The following is a 16,603-nucleotide window of genomic DNA, read 5'->3' on the forward strand; positions in this document are numbered from 1 at the left end:
CTTGTATGCACTTGTCCCACCGCGCCCAACTTCCGCTTTGAGAGCCCCCAGAATCCCAGACTGAATGGTTGACCTAAAGCTCTGGCTCAATAAGCACTTCTCTGCTATCGGGTGCCCTACCCTATAAACCAAAACGAGCTCGGCCGCGCCTCCCGGATTGGTTCTAGAACCAGAAATCAGAGTCGCTGCTGCTTCTTGCGTAGTTTCGCTGTTTGCTAAAACATACAAGTCACGCACAATAGAGTCTCATCAACGCTTGTCTAAACGTTCAGAGCGATGATTGCGACTACTCGGTAAGCCCTCCGGCCACGCGCTAGCGCTGCCCGGCAGAAGAGGCTGGTGTAAAATGCACTATAGCGTGATGAATCTGGGCCTGGAGCTTAGCGCGGCTTGACAGCGCGACAAGTGGCGGGGCTCTTCCTCTCGCGAGCCTGGGCACACAACGATGCTAGCGCATTGGTTTTCAATATATATACGCATTATCGGGAGCGTTTCCAATGAGCACGCGAGCCTCTTGCGGTCATCGCGCTTTGTGGCGACGCGGGAGCCACACGCGCAACACCCACGCGTGGTGGAGCAGCCTGCGAGGCCTGCGCCCTTGCAATCTGACGACCCCCACTCCACCCTTTCCAATTTCCTCGCTGTGCAACATAAATGTGTGTTGCCCCATTCAACACCTGCGCACGCTCATTGCTTCCCACGTAGGTCCGCCCTGCCCGCTCGCGGCGCCGCTGCCAGCCGGGCCCTGCCCGCGCTGCCCCGCCGCGTGTCTGTGCCGGCACCCCTCCGGCTACAGCCGCTGCGCAGCGCCTCAGAGACCACCTCCACCACCGGTCTGAACGGCTCCGGCAGCAGCAACGGCAACGGCGCCGCCGCGGAGCACGCCCATTCTGCCGCCGCTGCTGCCGCCCCTGATACTGCTACTGCCGCCGCCGCCGCGGCCGGTGCTGGTGCCGCTACTGCCGTGAATGAGAACTTCAAGGGGGACATGCTGAAGCCGTCCGTGGTGAACACGCCCCTGGTGAGATGAGAGGGAAGGGGTCGGGGGTTGCCGTGCCTACTGCGCGCCTCTATCATGGCAGGGGACAACGCAGGGGCGGCCAAGTGGCAGTGCGTGTGTGTGTGGCGCATGTGTGGGGTTCCTCACCCCTCTCCTTCGACCTCTTCCCCGCCCAACCCTGCCCTCCTCCTGTCTAGGTGCGTGCCGCCGCCGTGCTGGCGGCTGTGGGTCTGGTGGCGGGCTCCACCGCGCTGCTGCCGGGGGCCGTAGGCGCCTTTCTGCACGTCACCGCGTACGGTGGGTGGGGAGGGGGCAGGGGGAGGGGAGGGGATGCAGGGGACGGAATGGGAGGGGAGGGGAGGGGGTGGAGGGGAGGGGGTGGAGGGGAGGCAGGGGGTGGAGGGGAGGGGAGGGGGTGGAGGGGAGGGGAGCTGCAGTCCGGAGGCCTGGGTGGGTAGGGTGGGTGGGGGAGGCAGGGGGGGAGGGGAGGGGTTAACTTTGAACCAATCCCGTAAGGAAACAGTCGCGCTGGGGGAGGGGAGGGGATGGAGGGGACGCAGGGGAGGGGAGGGGAGAGGAGGGCAGGGAGGACGGCTGTTGATGCGAAAGAAGAGAGTGACAACAAACAGGAGGGGGGAGGGGCCTTGGCAGAGGCATTTTGGATCTGAGAGCACGAAGAGAGCGCTGAGAAAGCACTTCAAGAGCAGTGAGAGGACAGTGTCACATGGTGCCGGAGCATGCGGTAAATGCCTGAGCTGTGTGCTCCCACGACCCACACACACGGATCACCACCCCTCTTCCCCGCCTCACCCCTCTACCCCACCCCACCCATCTGCCCCACCCCTCTGCCCCGCCCCGCTCCCCCAGCCATCCTTCTGGGCGCTCAGCTGTGGAACACCTTCTTTGTGGGCATCACCATGTTCAAGGTGTGTGTGTGTGTGTGTGTGTCTTGGGGGGGGGGGAAAGGAGGGGGTTAGGGGCTGGAGGGGGAAAGGAGGGGCTGGAGGGGGAAAGGAGGGGGTTAGGGGCTGGAGGGGGAAAGGAGGGGGTTAGGGGCTGGAGGGGGGAAAGGAGGGGGGGGGGTTGCAAGCATGTTGGAAAGGCGGGGGGGGGGGGGAAGTCAGCAAGGGAAGGGGGACGAGGCAGGTGGGCAGGTGCGGTCGCGGCGAGGGAACCCAACTAATCCAACACCAAGAGAGGGGTGGGTGGGAGGTTTGTGAATACCAGGCCAAGCTACTACCAAACCAACAGGGGCCAGGGGGGAGGGGCGGTCAAGGACGGCGGGTGGGTTGAGACGGGTATAAAGGGGTTGGAGACGTGGCGTAGGCGCGTGGGTGGGGTGGTTGGAGACGTGGCGGGCGGGCGGGGGGCGGACGGGCGGGGCTGGCTGGCTGCATGGTAAGGCAGGACGGACCGTCAGCTGACGAATGTGGTGCCCGTAGCGCGCGTGTGGCACTTGCCATCGCGCACACGGGCCGCAAGGGTCCGCCCGCAGACATCAAAGCCACCGCCTTATTTCAACCAACCCCCTAATCCATCTATGCCCCTGCCGTTTCCGCTGCCTTCAGAACCTGCCGCGCCAGACGTTCGGCAAGGTGCAGTCCAAGCTGTTCCCCCAGTACTTCGCGCTCACAGCGGGTGGGTCGTACATCGGTGACGCCGGTGGTCTCAAGTGCCGGTGTCGTCGTGTCGTGCCCTGCCGTGTCGCGCCGCGTTGTGTCATGTGGTCATGTCGTGTTCGGGAGTGCGTTACAGCCGCCTGCTCGCCCCGACGTTTCCTTGGGTGCGGGCGTACGGGCGTCCAGCAAGGCACGCATGCATATACGCGCGTGCTGTGTATCACACAGTCACACATACACACACACGCCACGCCACGCCCGCTCCCCTCCAACCCCTCTGCCCCCCCTTTTCCAAGCCCCCTCTGCCTGTGCTCCGCTCGGTTTGGTTTGGTGTGGGCTGGTGTTTACAACCCTCCCCTAACCCCCCTTCTCCAACCCCCCTTCTCCAACCCTCCCCTCCAACCCCCCTTCTCCAACCCTCCCCTCCAACCCTCCCTTCTCCAACCCTCCCTTCTCCAACCCTCCCCTCCAACCCCCCTCCCCTAACCCCCCTTCTCCAACCCTCCCTTCTCCAACCCTCCCCTCCCCTCCAACCTCCCTCCCACCCCCCTCCTCTCCCCCCAGGCTCCAACCTGCTGGCTCTGGCCACGCTGTGGCTGGCGGGCGCCGGCACCACCCCCTCCGGCTCGCGCGCGCTGGCGGCCCTGGGCGTGAGCCTGGCGGGCCTGTTGGCCAACTGGCTGTACCTGGAGCCCATCTGCACCGACCTCATGTTCCAGAGGTGGGGGAGGGGGCGGGGGCGGAGAGCAGGAGGGGGGGGGGTTATATTCATGATTAGTGAAGGAAGGGGGGGTTGCAAAGATTGATACAGAGAAGGGGGGAGCAGGAGCGGGAAGGGGGTTGGGGGGAAGGGAGAGCGGGAGGGGGGGAGCAGGAGGGGGGGGGTGTAGATACCAGCCCGAAGTAAACCGAGCGGAACTAGTGGAGGACAGGGAGCTTATTTCAGAACCCAAAGCACGCCAACCGAGTGGACCCAAACCCGCCAGGGGGTGGGGGTGGGCTGGGATGGGGTGGGGTGGGGTGGGGTGGGGGCAGGAGGTGGGTGGGGTGAGGGAGAGAGGAGAGTGGAAGGGGAGAGGGAGGGACAGGGGTGTTGTGGCCGGGATTTGATCCCGGCCACGCCCAGAGTGGCGTCAACGGCGTCAAAGGCGCCAGGGTGGCAGAGTACAGTATTGGGAACAGGAACAGCATGGTTGCTAATGGGCTAAGAACGAACACGGACAGGCGGCATGCTAACGAGATGCGAAAAGGGCACGCAGGGCAGCGTCCTCAAACCGCCGTGTTACGGCTGCAGCTGCCCTGTGATAACAAATTATCACAACAATTTATAACAAAGCAGCTTTTAACGTCCCGACTTTTCACTCTCCCAGGTACGACATTGAGAACCTGCCCGAGAAGACGGACGCGGACAAGGACAAGATCGCGGCGCTGTACAAGCAGGTGGGTCCATGGAAGTGGGTGTGGGGGTGAAGTGGGCGTGAGCGTGGCGTACTATGTGTGGTTGTGCGGTTGCTGCCAAGAGAGATATGGTATCGGTGCACCCCTCTGCCGCCCCGGTTTCGCCCCCGCTCCTGGCCCCTACATGACTCACACGCTCCTTCATCCCCGTCGCTTCCTGCCCCCCACCCAATCTACCCCACCCCACACCTCACAAACTTACACATGCCCCTTACTTAACCTCACATGTGCGTGTGTGTGTGTGTGTGTTAAAGAGTACAAGGAAAACGTTGCGCAAAGACAGTGTATGCGATGCAGCAAAGTGACGGTTTACGGATGTTACCTGAAGTTACCTCGCATACCTGCTGCGGTGAGCCGCCGACCGGAAATCGCGCAACCCCGTGTGTGTGTGTGTGTTGCACGCAGTTCGGCAAGTGGCACGGCATCAGCAGCCTGGTGAACCTGGTGTCGTTCTGTGTGGTGGTGGCGCACGGCTGGTACCTGGCCAGCCTGCTGACGCTGTGAGTGTGAGCAGCAGGCGGAGGAGGAGGAGCGGCATGGGGAGGAGGGGGAGGCCAGCCTGCTGACGCTGTGAGTGTGAGCAGCAGGCGGAGGAGGAGGGGGAGGAGGAGGAACGGCATGAGGAGGAGGAAACCAGCCTGCTCACGCTGTGAGTGAGAGTGATGATGTGAGGGATGAGGAACGGCATGGGGCCCCATACATGAGCACGTCACGATCATGCGAGGCCACAAGCATCAGGGGGTTGAGAGTCTGCTGAGGAGAGGAAAACGTCTGATTGTGGGCGTTTGAGAGGCCGGCGAAAGTTTGCCACCGTATCTTAGAAATGGAAACTTTCTGCTTCGGAGGCCCGCCTGCAGCTTTGAGGCAGAGTCTGTGCCGAAAGCCGCCCCCGCTTTTGCCATGGGTGCGGGGGATGCAAGCCATGCGGAGCTGTACATACATTCGTGCGTGCCGGGAGGCTGTCGAGAACTGAGGGCCGGCTGAACGAGTGGAGCGCTGTTTGTTGTTGAAAATGTACGGATTGTGGGAGACGTGGAGAGGTGTGGACGTGCTACATACCGTGTTGACATGTTGACGAGGGGAGGCCTCCGTACGTGGCGAGGTCGGATCCGGCGAACAGCGCGGATGTAGGTGGAAGACGGGACTGTCAGTGTCAGCGGTAGGTCAGACGGGCGGGGCAAGACGCAGCAAGACAGGCAGGGCAGGAGGCAGCCTGGCATCGTTCACGTCGATGGCGCTGTCTTGTTTTGAGTGGAGTGAGAGGTTGCTCATGAGAGCTGACGCGTTTGGGCGCTGGGTGCGTGGTCGGGTGCGTGGGATTGGGGAGTGGGGTGCGTGGAAGTCTCAGCTATGGGGATATTTGGGATGTTGATGTGCACATTGCTACAGGGGGCGCGTTTTTTCAAGCACGTCAAACAGCGCCATCCCTGTCACTCCTGCACTTCAAACGTGTAGCACGTCCAACCCACAACCGCGTGCTTTACACACGCACGTGCCCCACAACACACCACGCACCTGCAGCAGTGTGGCGTACGGACGCCACCGCCGGGTGCGCCGCCGCCAACAGCGCCACCACCGTTGCAAATTGTTTGCCATCTGCTGGGGTTTGGGAATCAGCTGCACCCTACAGGACTTCACCAACCAGCCTTACAACTGTCCCATCGCACCACGGAATGCGCATCAGCAAACTTCCAGCCAGCCAGCAACTGGACTGGTCAGGAGGAGTCGGTTGGTCGAGAATAAACCCCTTTTCAGTGGTCGGTTATCGCCTTATCGGGGCAAGAGGGCACGTGTGCCGAGGGGGCAGGGGAGCCGTCGCCAAAACCTATGTTTTCCAGGTAGGAAGATGATGGCAAACCGGGGACCCCGCTGTCCTGCTGGCTGTTACCCCTGGTTGGCTTTGCCTGTCCAATCAAGCGGTTACCACTGGGGCATGGCCCCACCACTCACTCACAGGGCTCGTACCTTGATGTCCAGAGGACGGGCCGAAATCAAGGGGCACATCTGCCCCCGCTACCTAGCTACAGGGCCTGGGCGATCCGCAGCAGGGAACGAATCCGCAGTTACCAAATTTCCCGCTGTTTCGCCCCCGCCTCATCCAGGGGTGCTGGTCCGTGTGCCGCGTGTCTGCAACTCTGGCAATAATGCGCTGACAATACCCCTCCACCACGGTCCAGTGTGCGGTTCGATTGTGTCCCAGTGAAACGGTCAAAGCTTCTTACATGCATGCCCTTCCGGCAGTGCAGGCATGCCCTTGCCCTGTTGATGCAGGGGTGCGTTGATATGCTAAGCACACCTGCACCTGCACTTGTATGCGCCAACATGGCTGCGTGCAGTGCACAGAAGGCACCGCACCACCCAAACGGCAAACTGTGACTGGGTGCTGTCCGACTCTATTTGCTGTGATGATGTCAATTTGAGAAGGGTAGCAATCTAGCACGCACGTGTCCTGACGCGGATCACAATCTATTAGATCACACCCCAGCACAAATAATGGGTTAATTGTAAATTCCTGGTGCCATCACCATTGCAGAAACAAATCCCAAGCCACCGCAACACAAACATACGGCACCGAAAGCACACCAGCCGCCACAAAAAAAGAAAAACATCCCAGCAGCATCAAATGCCATGCTGCATGGTGGCAAAACAGGGAGTGGTGCGCATATTGGACACCAAGATTGTACTCAATGATCAAGCCGGATTATAAACCACATGGTCACAGTCTGACTTTGCCTGTCACTTCCAGTTTGGAGTACGGTAGCCCCTCTCTCCCGCCCTGCATGCACCTTGCGTGCCCGTCCAACACGCTGGGGGCTCCAGTGCTCATTGCCTGTCCTTATCCTACCTTACTTAGATTGGCCCCCTAGCCATGTCACTCTGCTGCTGCCGCCGCCCAGTCATCTACGTACTACTCTCGTGTCATTAAGTGTGACCCGCTAGCACGTCCGCATAGCTAACCTCCCTCGCATCCCTCCTGCTATGTACGCTTCACACGCAGTACGCAGACAGGCGGATTCTGTAAACCTCATTCTCGCCCATTTGCTTGCCACCAAAACACCACAGGGATGTACGACACGCCCGCGGCAAGGCTCGATCCATCCCGCCCTGTCCTGTCTACCCCATGGGTCGATCTCTTGCCTCACTACTAATTGCCTTGCCACTGTCCCATCACACACTCACTACTAATTCTGATGGTCGATTCTCCCCTCGACCATCACACGAAACCTCTTCCTACTTCAAGATCCCTACTCCAGGCTGATGAGGTCATAGGGCAGCTGTGTCGCCTCCTCCAGCAGCGCCAGGCCTAGCAGCGCGGTGGCGGGCGGCCGCAGCGCCGAGCAGGACACCAGCGTCAGCGCCGAGATGAGCTTGGTGTAGTCCGACATGCCGCCCAGTGGCCCAAACTGCTCCAGCACCGACACCTCCCCCAGCGAGCCAGCGGCCGCGTAGGACTGGGTCGGCTGAGGGCCGCTCGCCGCCGAGATGTGCATGAACACCGGGTGGCGGCCTAGCGAGGTGCGGTGTACCGCTGCGGAACCAAGGTCATGGTGCACGACCTGGCCCGCCGAGATGGTCTGCTGATGGGATGGAGAGGTCGTGGGCACACTGCGCTGCGCGCACGAGACTGTGCAGCTGAGGTGACGTGACTGCTGGCGCGGCGCCTGGCTCCGAGGATTGGAGAAGGCGCGGAAGGGCTGCATGGCGGTTGCCATCGTGTATCCAAGTCGACCTGTTGCAGAAGGTCGCCCACTGTCAATAAATGACGTGCATTCAGTTGCAATGACAAACATGTATCCTACTTTACTGCTAGCTCGAAGAAGAGGGCCTCCGCGACTTGCGCGCGCAGTTGGTCTTTTCCAGGGCCTTTGGGGCAAAGGGCGCTCGCCGGTTAGGGTTCGGTTGCTGGCTCCTGCTCTTTTCAAGTGTGCAGGCTAGCACTAGGAGTAGCGCTGAGGACTTAGCGAGAAGCATAAGCACTGGTCGTCTCGTGGAAATTACCCGTTGAAAGGCTATGCTCGCAAATTGGTGCTTTGTGTGGCTTGGTGTATAAAGACTGTGTAGCCGAATGTGAATGCGCAATGAGGCTTGTGTTTTGCTTAAGAGGAGTTAGCCCAGCGAGAAGGTGGCCGCCGAGTCAGCGCCCCATGCAGTTTGTACAACAGCCCAGCCGACGCACCCTCAAGGGGTACCCCCGGATGCGTCCACCTTCGCCTGCCTCCCCGACCAGGGCAAACTCGAAGAGCATGCCGGTTGTCCCCGTGAGTTAAGCTCCCCCGCGCGACCCTGGCCTTTGCTGGCACAGCTGACACAGGCACGCAGCAGCTACCCCGTCGGCGTCACTCATAAGGGCCACAGCCTCCAGGTCGAAGCACTTGATACATATAGCACTTGATAAAAAGCAATACATGAAGTCGAAGTCAACATTCCAGTTATCAACTCCAATCACAGGTGCTCAGCGCCCTCTCGCTGTTCGTCAAATATATGCACGCGATAGCGACACTTGCCCCGCAGATATACAGCGACCCCGGCTCGCGTCTGAGGATTTGCCCCTACCTATTTGCATATTTGCCCTCCGGGTTCCATCAATCAGCGCAACCACATCATCAATCATCACCGCCGCCGTCGGCTGCCGCCAGCTCCCTTGCTCGCCGGCTTCGCGCCCGCCCCCGCCGCGTCGCCGCCGCCTCCTGCCGGCGCTGGCGGCCCGCCCGTCACCCCCTCCAGCTGGTCGTCCATCTCGCTGTACAGCGACTTGAGCTGTGCCAGCTGGTCCTTGTTGGGGCTCCACATGCCGCGGCCCGCCGCCTCCAGCATGCGCCGCAGCACGTTGGCAAAGGCCTGGTGGGTGGCGTGACAAGAGGAGGAGTGGAGAGGGGCCGGGGAGAGGAGGAATGGAGAGGGGCAGTGGAGAGGGGTAGTGGAGAGGGGCAGTGGAGATAGAAGAGAGGAGAGGAGAGGGGTAGCCATCCACACAAATGTGGGATACGATCAGGTTGCGAGGAGTGTGCCGGACAGCGCGGATGAGGAGGTGTCTCGCCTGCTGCTGTACACGCGGCACGCACCTGCGGGTTGTTCTTCTTGAGCTTGCTGGCCATCTCCTCATCGCCCACATACGTGTCCATGGCCTGACATCAGTGCGATTGAGGGGGAGATGGAGGGGGAGATGGAGGGGGCACGGGAGCGTGTGTGTTTGTGTCTGGTGTGGTCGGAGGCGAGGAAGGGTGGGTTTATCCCCCCCCCCATTCCATGAAGCCATGAGCATCACAGGCCATTTTGGTTCACATTACAGGCATCACGCCCCCCCGCTTGCAACTAACGCCTCTGCCTGCACTCCCGTTTTCGTTGGTTTTGGTTTAGTTTGGGCTGGTATTTACAACCCCCCCCCCCCACACACGTGCCGCTCCCTTCCCCTCTCCGGGCTCGCAGATCCCCGCCCGCCCACCTCCACCAACCCACCCTCCTCCACCAACCCTATACCACCAACCCTCCCCCCCCCTCCCTCCCCCCCTCCCTCCCCCCTCCCTCGCCTCCTCACCTGGTCCCACACCCAGCCCTCCCTGAAATCGGTGGTGGCGCCCCAGCCCACCAACGCCGTCATGCGCTGACTGATCTCGTAGGCGCCGCCGCTGCCCTGCGCCGCCATGGCCCGGGCCCACCTGCGGCCGGGTGGGGATTCCATACAGAATGATACCGGTAGATTAAGAAGTGAAGTTGTAGCCAGGCAGGGGAGGAGCGATGGGGCGGTGGGGGCGATGTATGACGTAGGGTCATGAAGTGGGGGGCAGTGGGGTGCGCAACTACCAGTTGTGGCTCTTGCGCACGTCTCTCAGTATACACACGTCTCTTCATCATCTCCTAGCGTGCCCCGCTCGAGTCATGCATCAAGTTACACACGGTACCCGGTAACCATACCAACAACAAGCGCCCACCACCACTGAGCAACCGAATCCCCGAACCCCTCGCCCCCTCGCTCACTTGGGGTTGAGCAGCTTCGAGCGGTACTCCAGGCGCAGCACCTCCTCCAGCTCGCGAGGCGGCGGCACGCCCGCTCCACCGGCGCCGCCCGCGCCCGCGCCCGCGCCGCCAAAGGCCTCCACAATGGAACACCCCACGCGCGGCCGCCGGCCACCGGGGCCCGGGTCGCCTTTGGCCACCTCGGCGGCTCTCTTGAGGGCGCCCGTGTTGGCGTAGTACTCCTGTGCGGGGCCGGTTGAAGTGTGTGTGGGTTGAGGAGGTGAGAAGCGGAGGCAGTCTTGCTGTTAGCTGCAGCCAGCCTGCATAGAAATTGGCGAGCCGAAAGCTGCGAGCCCCCACAAGTCTGTTAAGTTCGCTGGCTTCTTTCCTCTCCCCCCCCCACCCCGTCTGCTGCGTCTGCCATACTACTGTACCTGATTACGTCTTCACTTCTTAAGAAGTGAAATTACGTCTTCACTTCTTAAGAAGTGAAAATGAATTTCGTCCACCCCATTTACAACATCCCCCCCCCACGTGCCTACCCACCTGGATGTCTGTCAGGCCGTACTCCACACTGTCGATCTGCTGCACGATCCGGTCCGTGGTCTTGAGCAGCGCCTACAGGCGTGCGTGTGCGTGTGAGTGTGAGTGTGTTTGTGAGAGATGCTAAACACACGGAGCGGGGTTTCCCAAGCCCAAGCCCAGTCAACGTCGCGTACGGCACGAGAGCGAGGGGTGCCCCGCAACAGGCGGGGGTCCAAATCAAAGAGTCATGCCGCAGCACGGCCTTCAACCACAAGACTGACACGTGGCGGGTCGGTTAGGCGGCGGTACTGCCCTGCGCCCCTGCCGTACTGCCGTACTGATGCACAGGCGGTACATTTAGTAGTGCCTACCTGCAGCACCTCGGGCCGCGCCGTGCCTCGCTCCTTGCCTCGGCCGTAGCTGAAGGCGTTGCGGGCCGCCCACGTGTCACCCAGCTCGTCGCCGTTGGCCCAGCTGTTTGTGAAGGGGGAGTTACATTCACGATTATCTAAGAAGTGGTAGGGGAGGGGTTACACTCATTGATTACGGTAATAAAAAGACAGCGGGGGCCGGCGTTCATGGGGAACGTTCACAGGGCGGAGGGAGGTGGTGACCGGAAGATGGCGGCGGCGGCAGGGGGCGGGTGTAAACATACCGACGGGTGTAAATACTGTATATACCGGCCCAAACTAACCAAACCAACAGCGCATAGTGCATGCACGGCGCAGGTGAAAAACACACACTCACACAGGCACCCGGCACGCACCTGCCCTGCCCCACTCGCTCGTTGACCATCGACCCGTAGTCGCCAGCCGGGTTGGAGAACAGGCGGGCCGAGGTGGCGGACAGGCCCTAGGGGTTGGGTGGAAGGGGGGGGGGGTAGGAGAGGGTAGGGAGAGGTGGGGATAGGGGCATGACTACTTGGACGCTGCAGGTGAGGAAGGCAGGGTTGGTTTGAACAGTCCCCGTAGGGATTAACTTTGAACCAATCCCGTAAGGAAACAGTCGCGCTGTAGGGAACACAAGACAGGGGCATTCATGCAGGACACACGCGCTCATACACACGCAAAAGCACACCGCACATGCAGGACACACGCTCATGCACACGCACAAGCACACGCAAGCACACACGCATTCGCGCACGCACCTGCTTCTCCATGGCTCGGGCGTGTTTGGCGATGAAGTTCATGTCATCTGGCTCGTCAGCGGCGGCGGCGGCCCTGTGTATGGGATGTGGGGTGTGGGGCGTGTAGAAGTGGTGTGTGAGAAGTGGAAGTGGTGTGTGGAAGCTGAGCGGAAATTGAAAAGCAGTGTGTAGCAGTGGAGTGGAAATGGAAGCGGTGTGCAGAGGTGGTGCGGGTGGAGTTGGCGGACCCGGCAGCAGTTGGGTGCGAGGTGAGACACGCCTGCAGCGTGGGTAGGCCTGTTGTAAACCCTGGGACATGGTAAAACCCACCGGTATCTCCGCATCTGCCGCAGTCCCCCCCTGTCCTCCACTAGTTTGGTTTGGGCTAGTATTTACAAACCCCCTCAATCCCACCGATCCCACCTTGCAAACAGGTCGTCGAGCAGCTCCACCACGTTCTGGAAGGAGTCGCGGAAGATGCCGCTCATGTTACAAAGCACGTCCACACGCGGCCGGCCTGAGGAGAAGGGGGATGATGAGCTAAGAAAATGGTAGACAAAAGGCAATCTTGGGGGAACATCCAGGGAGGGGGGAGGAATACGAGTGGTGGGATGAGGGGTGATTGGTGAGAGAGATGCGTAGATATACGCGGCACACAGGCGGCGGGTCCGGGCCTCCACATACCGTGTGCCTGCCTGCCCCGCCTTCCTCCCACCTCCACCGAACACGTCCACCAAACATCTTGACCCAACAACACCACAGCCAACAGGCTGCCCCTCCCACGCCCGCCCTCACTCACCCAACTCTGACAGCGGCACCAGTTGGAAGCGCGCGACGCGGCCCGTACCCTCGCGCACCGGCACCGCCCCCACCAGCGCCAGCACCACCCCCACACTCTCGCCCTGTGGGCGGTGTACGGGAGTGTGGGAGCCACAGCACGGCAGTGGGGGTTGGGTTTCATGCATCTGGTGTACATGACGGCAGGAGCGCCCTGGCACCGCAACAGCGCCGGAGCCGCGGCGGGGCGGTGTATGCAATCTCGGCGTTGTCGCCCGAACCCCGACTGGGCTTTTCCAGGAACTGAACGACACTTACTCCAAATTATAAAGCTCCAATCCCCCCCCACCCCCTTCGCCCCTTCCATACGCTCCACTACAGCCCCCATCCGCACCCTACACAACAGAACCTCTCCTCCCCCTGCCCTCACCTTGCTCTTGATGGAGTCCAGCCCCCACAGGTTGACGGCGCAGGTCTCGGGCCACGCCCCGCTGTTAGCCGCCCGGTGCTGCTCAAGAATGGCCGCCGCCACCGCCGCCCCACGGGCCATGGCGGCGGGGGAGGGCATGCGGTAGGGGTCCAGTGCGTGGATGTTGCGGCCTGCGCGTGTGCGGGGGGGGGGGGGGGTTTACAGTCACGACTAACGGAGAAGAAGCGGAGTTGTAGCCAGGCACATTGGTGCAGCAGGCGCGCCGTTAGGGGGTGAGGGGCGTGGCATGGTTGTGCGGGTGCCCGTATCCACAAGACAAGGTGATGTTTCAATTTTATAAGAACCATTCGATGTGGTTTACGCGCTCACACATCTGCACACTCTGGACGACAACTCCCCCTGTGTTTCCTGCGTGTTTCCTCGTGCGCTTCAAAACCAACGGTCTCTCACCGGTGGGCAGCACGCCCGACCCGTCCCGCAGCAGGTCGCCGCCCGCCTCGGGAAGCACGTAACGCCCACCCAGGCCCTTGAGCAGCCCGTCCAGCTCCTGAAGGGCCGCGGGGTAAAGGTGTAAACGAAACCGGGGGGAGGTAAGGGGCGTGTGGGCCACGCGAAACTCAACCCACCACAGAGTCAGAGGATCTGCAAAACATCTTGGTGCGGACACCAAAGCAGAGGCTAGAGGCTAGTTACCCCTCCACGCACACCTGCGTGTTCTGCATGAGCAGGTTCCGGATCTTGACAGCCTCCTGTGTTTGGGGAGAAGTTGGGCAGTTGGGCAGTTTACGGTACCGTTGGAAGCTCGCGGGAAAACCTTTTATCCGTTGATGCTCCCACCGCCCCCAGGGTATCCCTTAGGCGAACTCGGGCGCCACTCCAAGGTCCCGACACCCCCGCGATGCCATCACGTGCGAAAGATGCAAGCAGACGCAAAAAGGCGCAAAGCCTCAAACCCGACAACCACTCCAAGCACATTAATGCTCCTGAAGCCCCAAGCTAGAAACCCCGAAAGCCCCGGCTCTCACGTCCAGCCGTTCTGCGAGCTCCTCTTGTGTGGGCTTGGCCGCCGGCTGCTGCTGCTGCTGCTGCTGCTGCTGCTGCTGCTGCTGCTGTGGCGCCAGTGCCGCCTCAAAAGGCGACTGACCCGTCTGTGTTGGAATGGCGGGGCGGTTGGACAGCAGTGACAGAGGTGCGGGAAGCATGCCGGTTCAAACCGTTTGAAGAATTCTTGATTGCCAAATGGCTGCCAGGTGTTTCATCAGTCATCATTTGCACATGAGGTATTAGGATAAAATAAGACCCACATGAATCCCCGCAGTTGTCTGGCGCCTTCCCTCCCTCACCTCCTCCTCCAGGAGTCGCTCCAGCCGTGAGCGCACCGCCGCCGCACCCGCCTCGCCGCTCGCTGCGTGCAGGTTGGGGGCCGAGGCAGATTTGGTGTGAGCAAGTCAAGGTGGGGAGAGGACAAAACTGGGGAGGGGCTTGCTTTTGCAGTCTCTGGCGATGCCCCAGCAACACCGACCCCGCTAGCACGAACCCAAGCCACACTCTGTCCCCCGTCGTTGGTTTTGGTTTAGTTTGGGCTGGTATTTACAACCCCCCTTGTGACCTCTTCGCTGAAGCTCGCATCCTAATGAGGCACCAGACACTGCCGTACAATCCCAACATGTCCTCACCCACCCGCCACCGCCTCGACTGCCGCCTTGGGTAGGCCGGGTCCGAAATAAGCCTCCAGGTATTGTTGCAGCTGCGCGGGCCGAGTGTTTGGGAGAAAACGTGTTAGTTAAATTACATGTGTGTATGGATGTGTTGGTTTGCATGTGGGTGTGTCAGGGGCCTCAGGGCACGGGTGTTTGGGTGTAGAAGAGAAGAGAATGAGAGGGGGTGTGCTGATGTGCGCAAGGCAGGGCCATGGGTAGTGGGCACCCCACCCCAACCCACCCCAGCCCAGCCCACCCCACCCCACCCCGCACCGCACCCCACCCCACAATACCAGTACACCACACCACCGGCAGCATTTATCGCCGGCGCCGCTCGCCCTGCTGCTCCACGACGCGTCGGCCCACATCCCATAAGTATTATCGGTTGCAACTAACACCTCTGCCTTTGCTCCGCTCGTTTTAGTTGGTTTGGGTTTAGTTTGGGCTGGTATTTACAACCCCTCCCCCCCTGTGCTCAACTAGTTTAGTTCGGTCTGGTAATTACAACCACCCACCTGCGGCGGCGCCGGCGGCGCTCCCAGTACGTGTAGCCCCTCGCTGAACAGCCGCCCCTCCAGCAGCTGTGTGGAGGGTGTTTGGGGGGACGGGGTTACAATCATGATAAGTCAACAAGAACCGGAGTTGTAAGGCGGTTTACATTCATGGGTAGTTAAGAAGTGAAGGCGCAGCCAGGACCAGTAGTACAGCAGTCCTCCCACACAGTTGCACCCCCACCCCTCACCCACACACGCGACCGTTTCCTTACGGGATTGGTTCAAAGTTAACCCCCCCCCACACACACACACGCGACCGTTTCCTTGCGGGATTGGTTCAAAGTTAACCCCCCCCCACACACACGCGACCGTTTCCTTACGGGATTGGTTCAAAGTTAACCCCACCCCAAACACCCACCTGCAGGTAGGCATACAGGCGGTCAGTGTAGGCGTCGAACTCCAGCGGGTCGATCGCACCCGAGGCGGAGGAGCCGGAGGAGGCGGCGGAGGAGGCAGAGGAGGCGGGGCCAGAGGAGGAGCCAGAGGAGGAGGGATGAGCAGGTGACGGCGCAGGGGAGGCGGAGGAGTGGGCAGAGGCGGAGTGGGCAGGAGGGGAGGAGGAGGAGGAGGACGCGTGCCCGGCGCTGGAGCCGTCCGGGGCGTGGGCCGTCGGCGGCGAGGGCGGCGAGGGCAGCGGCACCACCTGCATTATGGGGGAGGGGGTTGCAATTATGATTACGGTAGTTAAGAAAGCGGTAGACGGTATTGTTGGGGGGGGGCCAAGGCGCGTGCAGCGGGTGCAGCGCATGTCAGTCAGCCAGCGCTTCTAAACTGTCTTGTCAGGTCGGGTGCAGCGCGTGTCAATCAGCCAGCTGTTTCAAAGTTATGATGGAGCGAAATAAAAGCACGGGTCGGCTGCTGGATTCGAAGCTGTCTTGCGGCGTTCGCGCACACGTCACGGACGCATGTCGCGACGGGCTCCGCACCTGGCCCGCGGCGTTGGTGTAGGGGCAGTCCGCCTGCACGCCGGGGAAGGGTGGGGAGAGGAGTGGGGAGAGGAGTGGGGAGAGGAGTGGGGCGAGGAGTGGGGAGAGGTGGGCAGGCGTGACTAGTTTCAGCGTGTGGCGAAGAGGCGTCGCAAACATGCCTGTAGCACTTCAACGCCCACCCTCACCCGTGCCCGCACCAACCCGCACACACACATACCCCGACAAACCCACACCCACAAACACACGCACACGACCATACACACCACACGCACACGCACACGCACACACACACACACACGCACGCGCACACGCGCACGCACACGCACACGCACACGCACACGCACACGCACACGCACACGCACACGCACACGCACACGCACACGCACACGCACACGCACACACACACACACGCACACGCACGCGCACATACACGCGCACACGCACATGCACACGCACACGCACACGCACACGCACACGCACACGCACATGCACACGCACACGCACACGCACACGCACACGCACACGCACAT

The 16,603-nt window shown here is 61.4% G+C and overlaps 3 protein-coding genes across 3 annotated transcripts in view; 1 reads left to right on the forward strand and 2 right to left on the reverse strand.

Annotated features, from left to right (window-relative positions):
• Positions 1-56: 56 nt before the first annotated feature.
• CHLRE_11g477500v5 (uncharacterized protein) lies at positions 57-5,674 on the forward strand. Its single transcript, XM_043067655.1, has 8 exons — positions 57-293; positions 706-1,021; positions 1,198-1,297; positions 1,868-1,926; positions 2,569-2,638; positions 3,184-3,340; positions 3,990-4,059; positions 4,483-5,674. The coding sequence occupies exons 1-8, from the start codon at positions 277-279 to the stop codon at positions 4,579-4,581; spliced, it is 888 nt and encodes a 295-aa protein (XP_042919660.1). The 5' UTR covers positions 57-276; the 3' UTR covers positions 4,582-5,674.
• Positions 5,675-6,283: 609 nt separating this feature from the next.
• Positions 6,284-8,146, reverse strand: CHLRE_11g477550v5 (uncharacterized protein). The gene is made up of 2 exons (XM_043067656.1): positions 7,878-8,146; positions 6,284-7,807 (listed from the first exon to the last, which is right to left on the reverse strand). The coding sequence occupies exon 2, from the start codon at positions 7,788-7,790 to the stop codon at positions 7,323-7,325; it is 468 nt and encodes a 155-aa protein (XP_042919661.1). The 5' UTR covers positions 7,791-7,807; positions 7,878-8,146; the 3' UTR covers positions 6,284-7,322.
• Positions 8,147-8,210: 64 nt separating this feature from the next.
• Positions 8,211-16,603, reverse strand: part of CHLRE_11g477625v5 (uncharacterized protein) — a 22,556-nt gene continuing 14,163 nt past the window's right edge. The window contains exons 25-43 of the mRNA XM_043067657.1: positions 16,071-16,103; positions 15,503-15,787; positions 15,106-15,171; positions 14,571-14,637; positions 14,234-14,295; positions 13,916-14,038; positions 13,598-13,639; positions 13,341-13,437; positions 12,891-13,060; positions 12,483-12,585; positions 12,107-12,200; positions 11,705-11,777; positions 11,324-11,409; positions 10,929-11,031; positions 10,579-10,650; positions 10,054-10,274; positions 9,614-9,734; positions 9,141-9,203; positions 8,211-8,916 (exon numbers count right to left, since the gene is read on the reverse strand). Of these exons, the coding sequence (XP_042919662.1) occupies positions 8,689-8,916; positions 9,141-9,203; positions 9,614-9,734; positions 10,054-10,274; positions 10,579-10,650; positions 10,929-11,031; positions 11,324-11,409; positions 11,705-11,777; positions 12,107-12,200; positions 12,483-12,585; positions 12,891-13,060; positions 13,341-13,437; positions 13,598-13,639; positions 13,916-14,038; positions 14,234-14,295; positions 14,571-14,637; positions 15,106-15,171; positions 15,503-15,787; positions 16,071-16,103 (2,109 nt within the window). The 3' untranslated portion in view covers positions 8,211-8,688. The remainder of the gene's footprint in view (positions 8,917-9,140; positions 9,204-9,613; positions 9,735-10,053; positions 10,275-10,578; positions 10,651-10,928; positions 11,032-11,323; positions 11,410-11,704; positions 11,778-12,106; positions 12,201-12,482; positions 12,586-12,890; positions 13,061-13,340; positions 13,438-13,597; positions 13,640-13,915; positions 14,039-14,233; positions 14,296-14,570; positions 14,638-15,105; positions 15,172-15,502; positions 15,788-16,070; positions 16,104-16,603) is intronic.

This window comes from Chlamydomonas reinhardtii, chromosome 11 (assembly GCF_000002595.2).
Source record: "Chlamydomonas reinhardtii strain CC-503 cw92 mt+ chromosome 11, whole genome shotgun sequence".
In the NCBI taxonomy this organism is placed as follows: domain Eukaryota; kingdom Viridiplantae; phylum Chlorophyta; class Chlorophyceae; order Chlamydomonadales; family Chlamydomonadaceae; genus Chlamydomonas; species Chlamydomonas reinhardtii.

Bases quoted from the DNA above. Each gene is read 5' to 3' on its own strand.
- CHLRE_11g477550v5 (XM_043067656.1), bottom strand. From the start codon at position 7,790: ATGGCAACCGCCATGCAGCCCTTCCGCGCCTTCTCCAATCCTCGGAGC.
- CHLRE_11g477500v5 (XM_043067655.1), top strand. The intron at 1,022-1,197 runs GTGAGATGAGAG...CCTCCTGTCTAG, and splicing joins CCGTGGTGAACACGCCCCTG to GTGCGTGCCGCCGCCGTGCT. The intron at 4,060-4,482 runs GTGGGTCCATGG...TGTTGCACGCAG, and splicing joins TCGCGGCGCTGTACAAGCAG to TTCGGCAAGTGGCACGGCAT.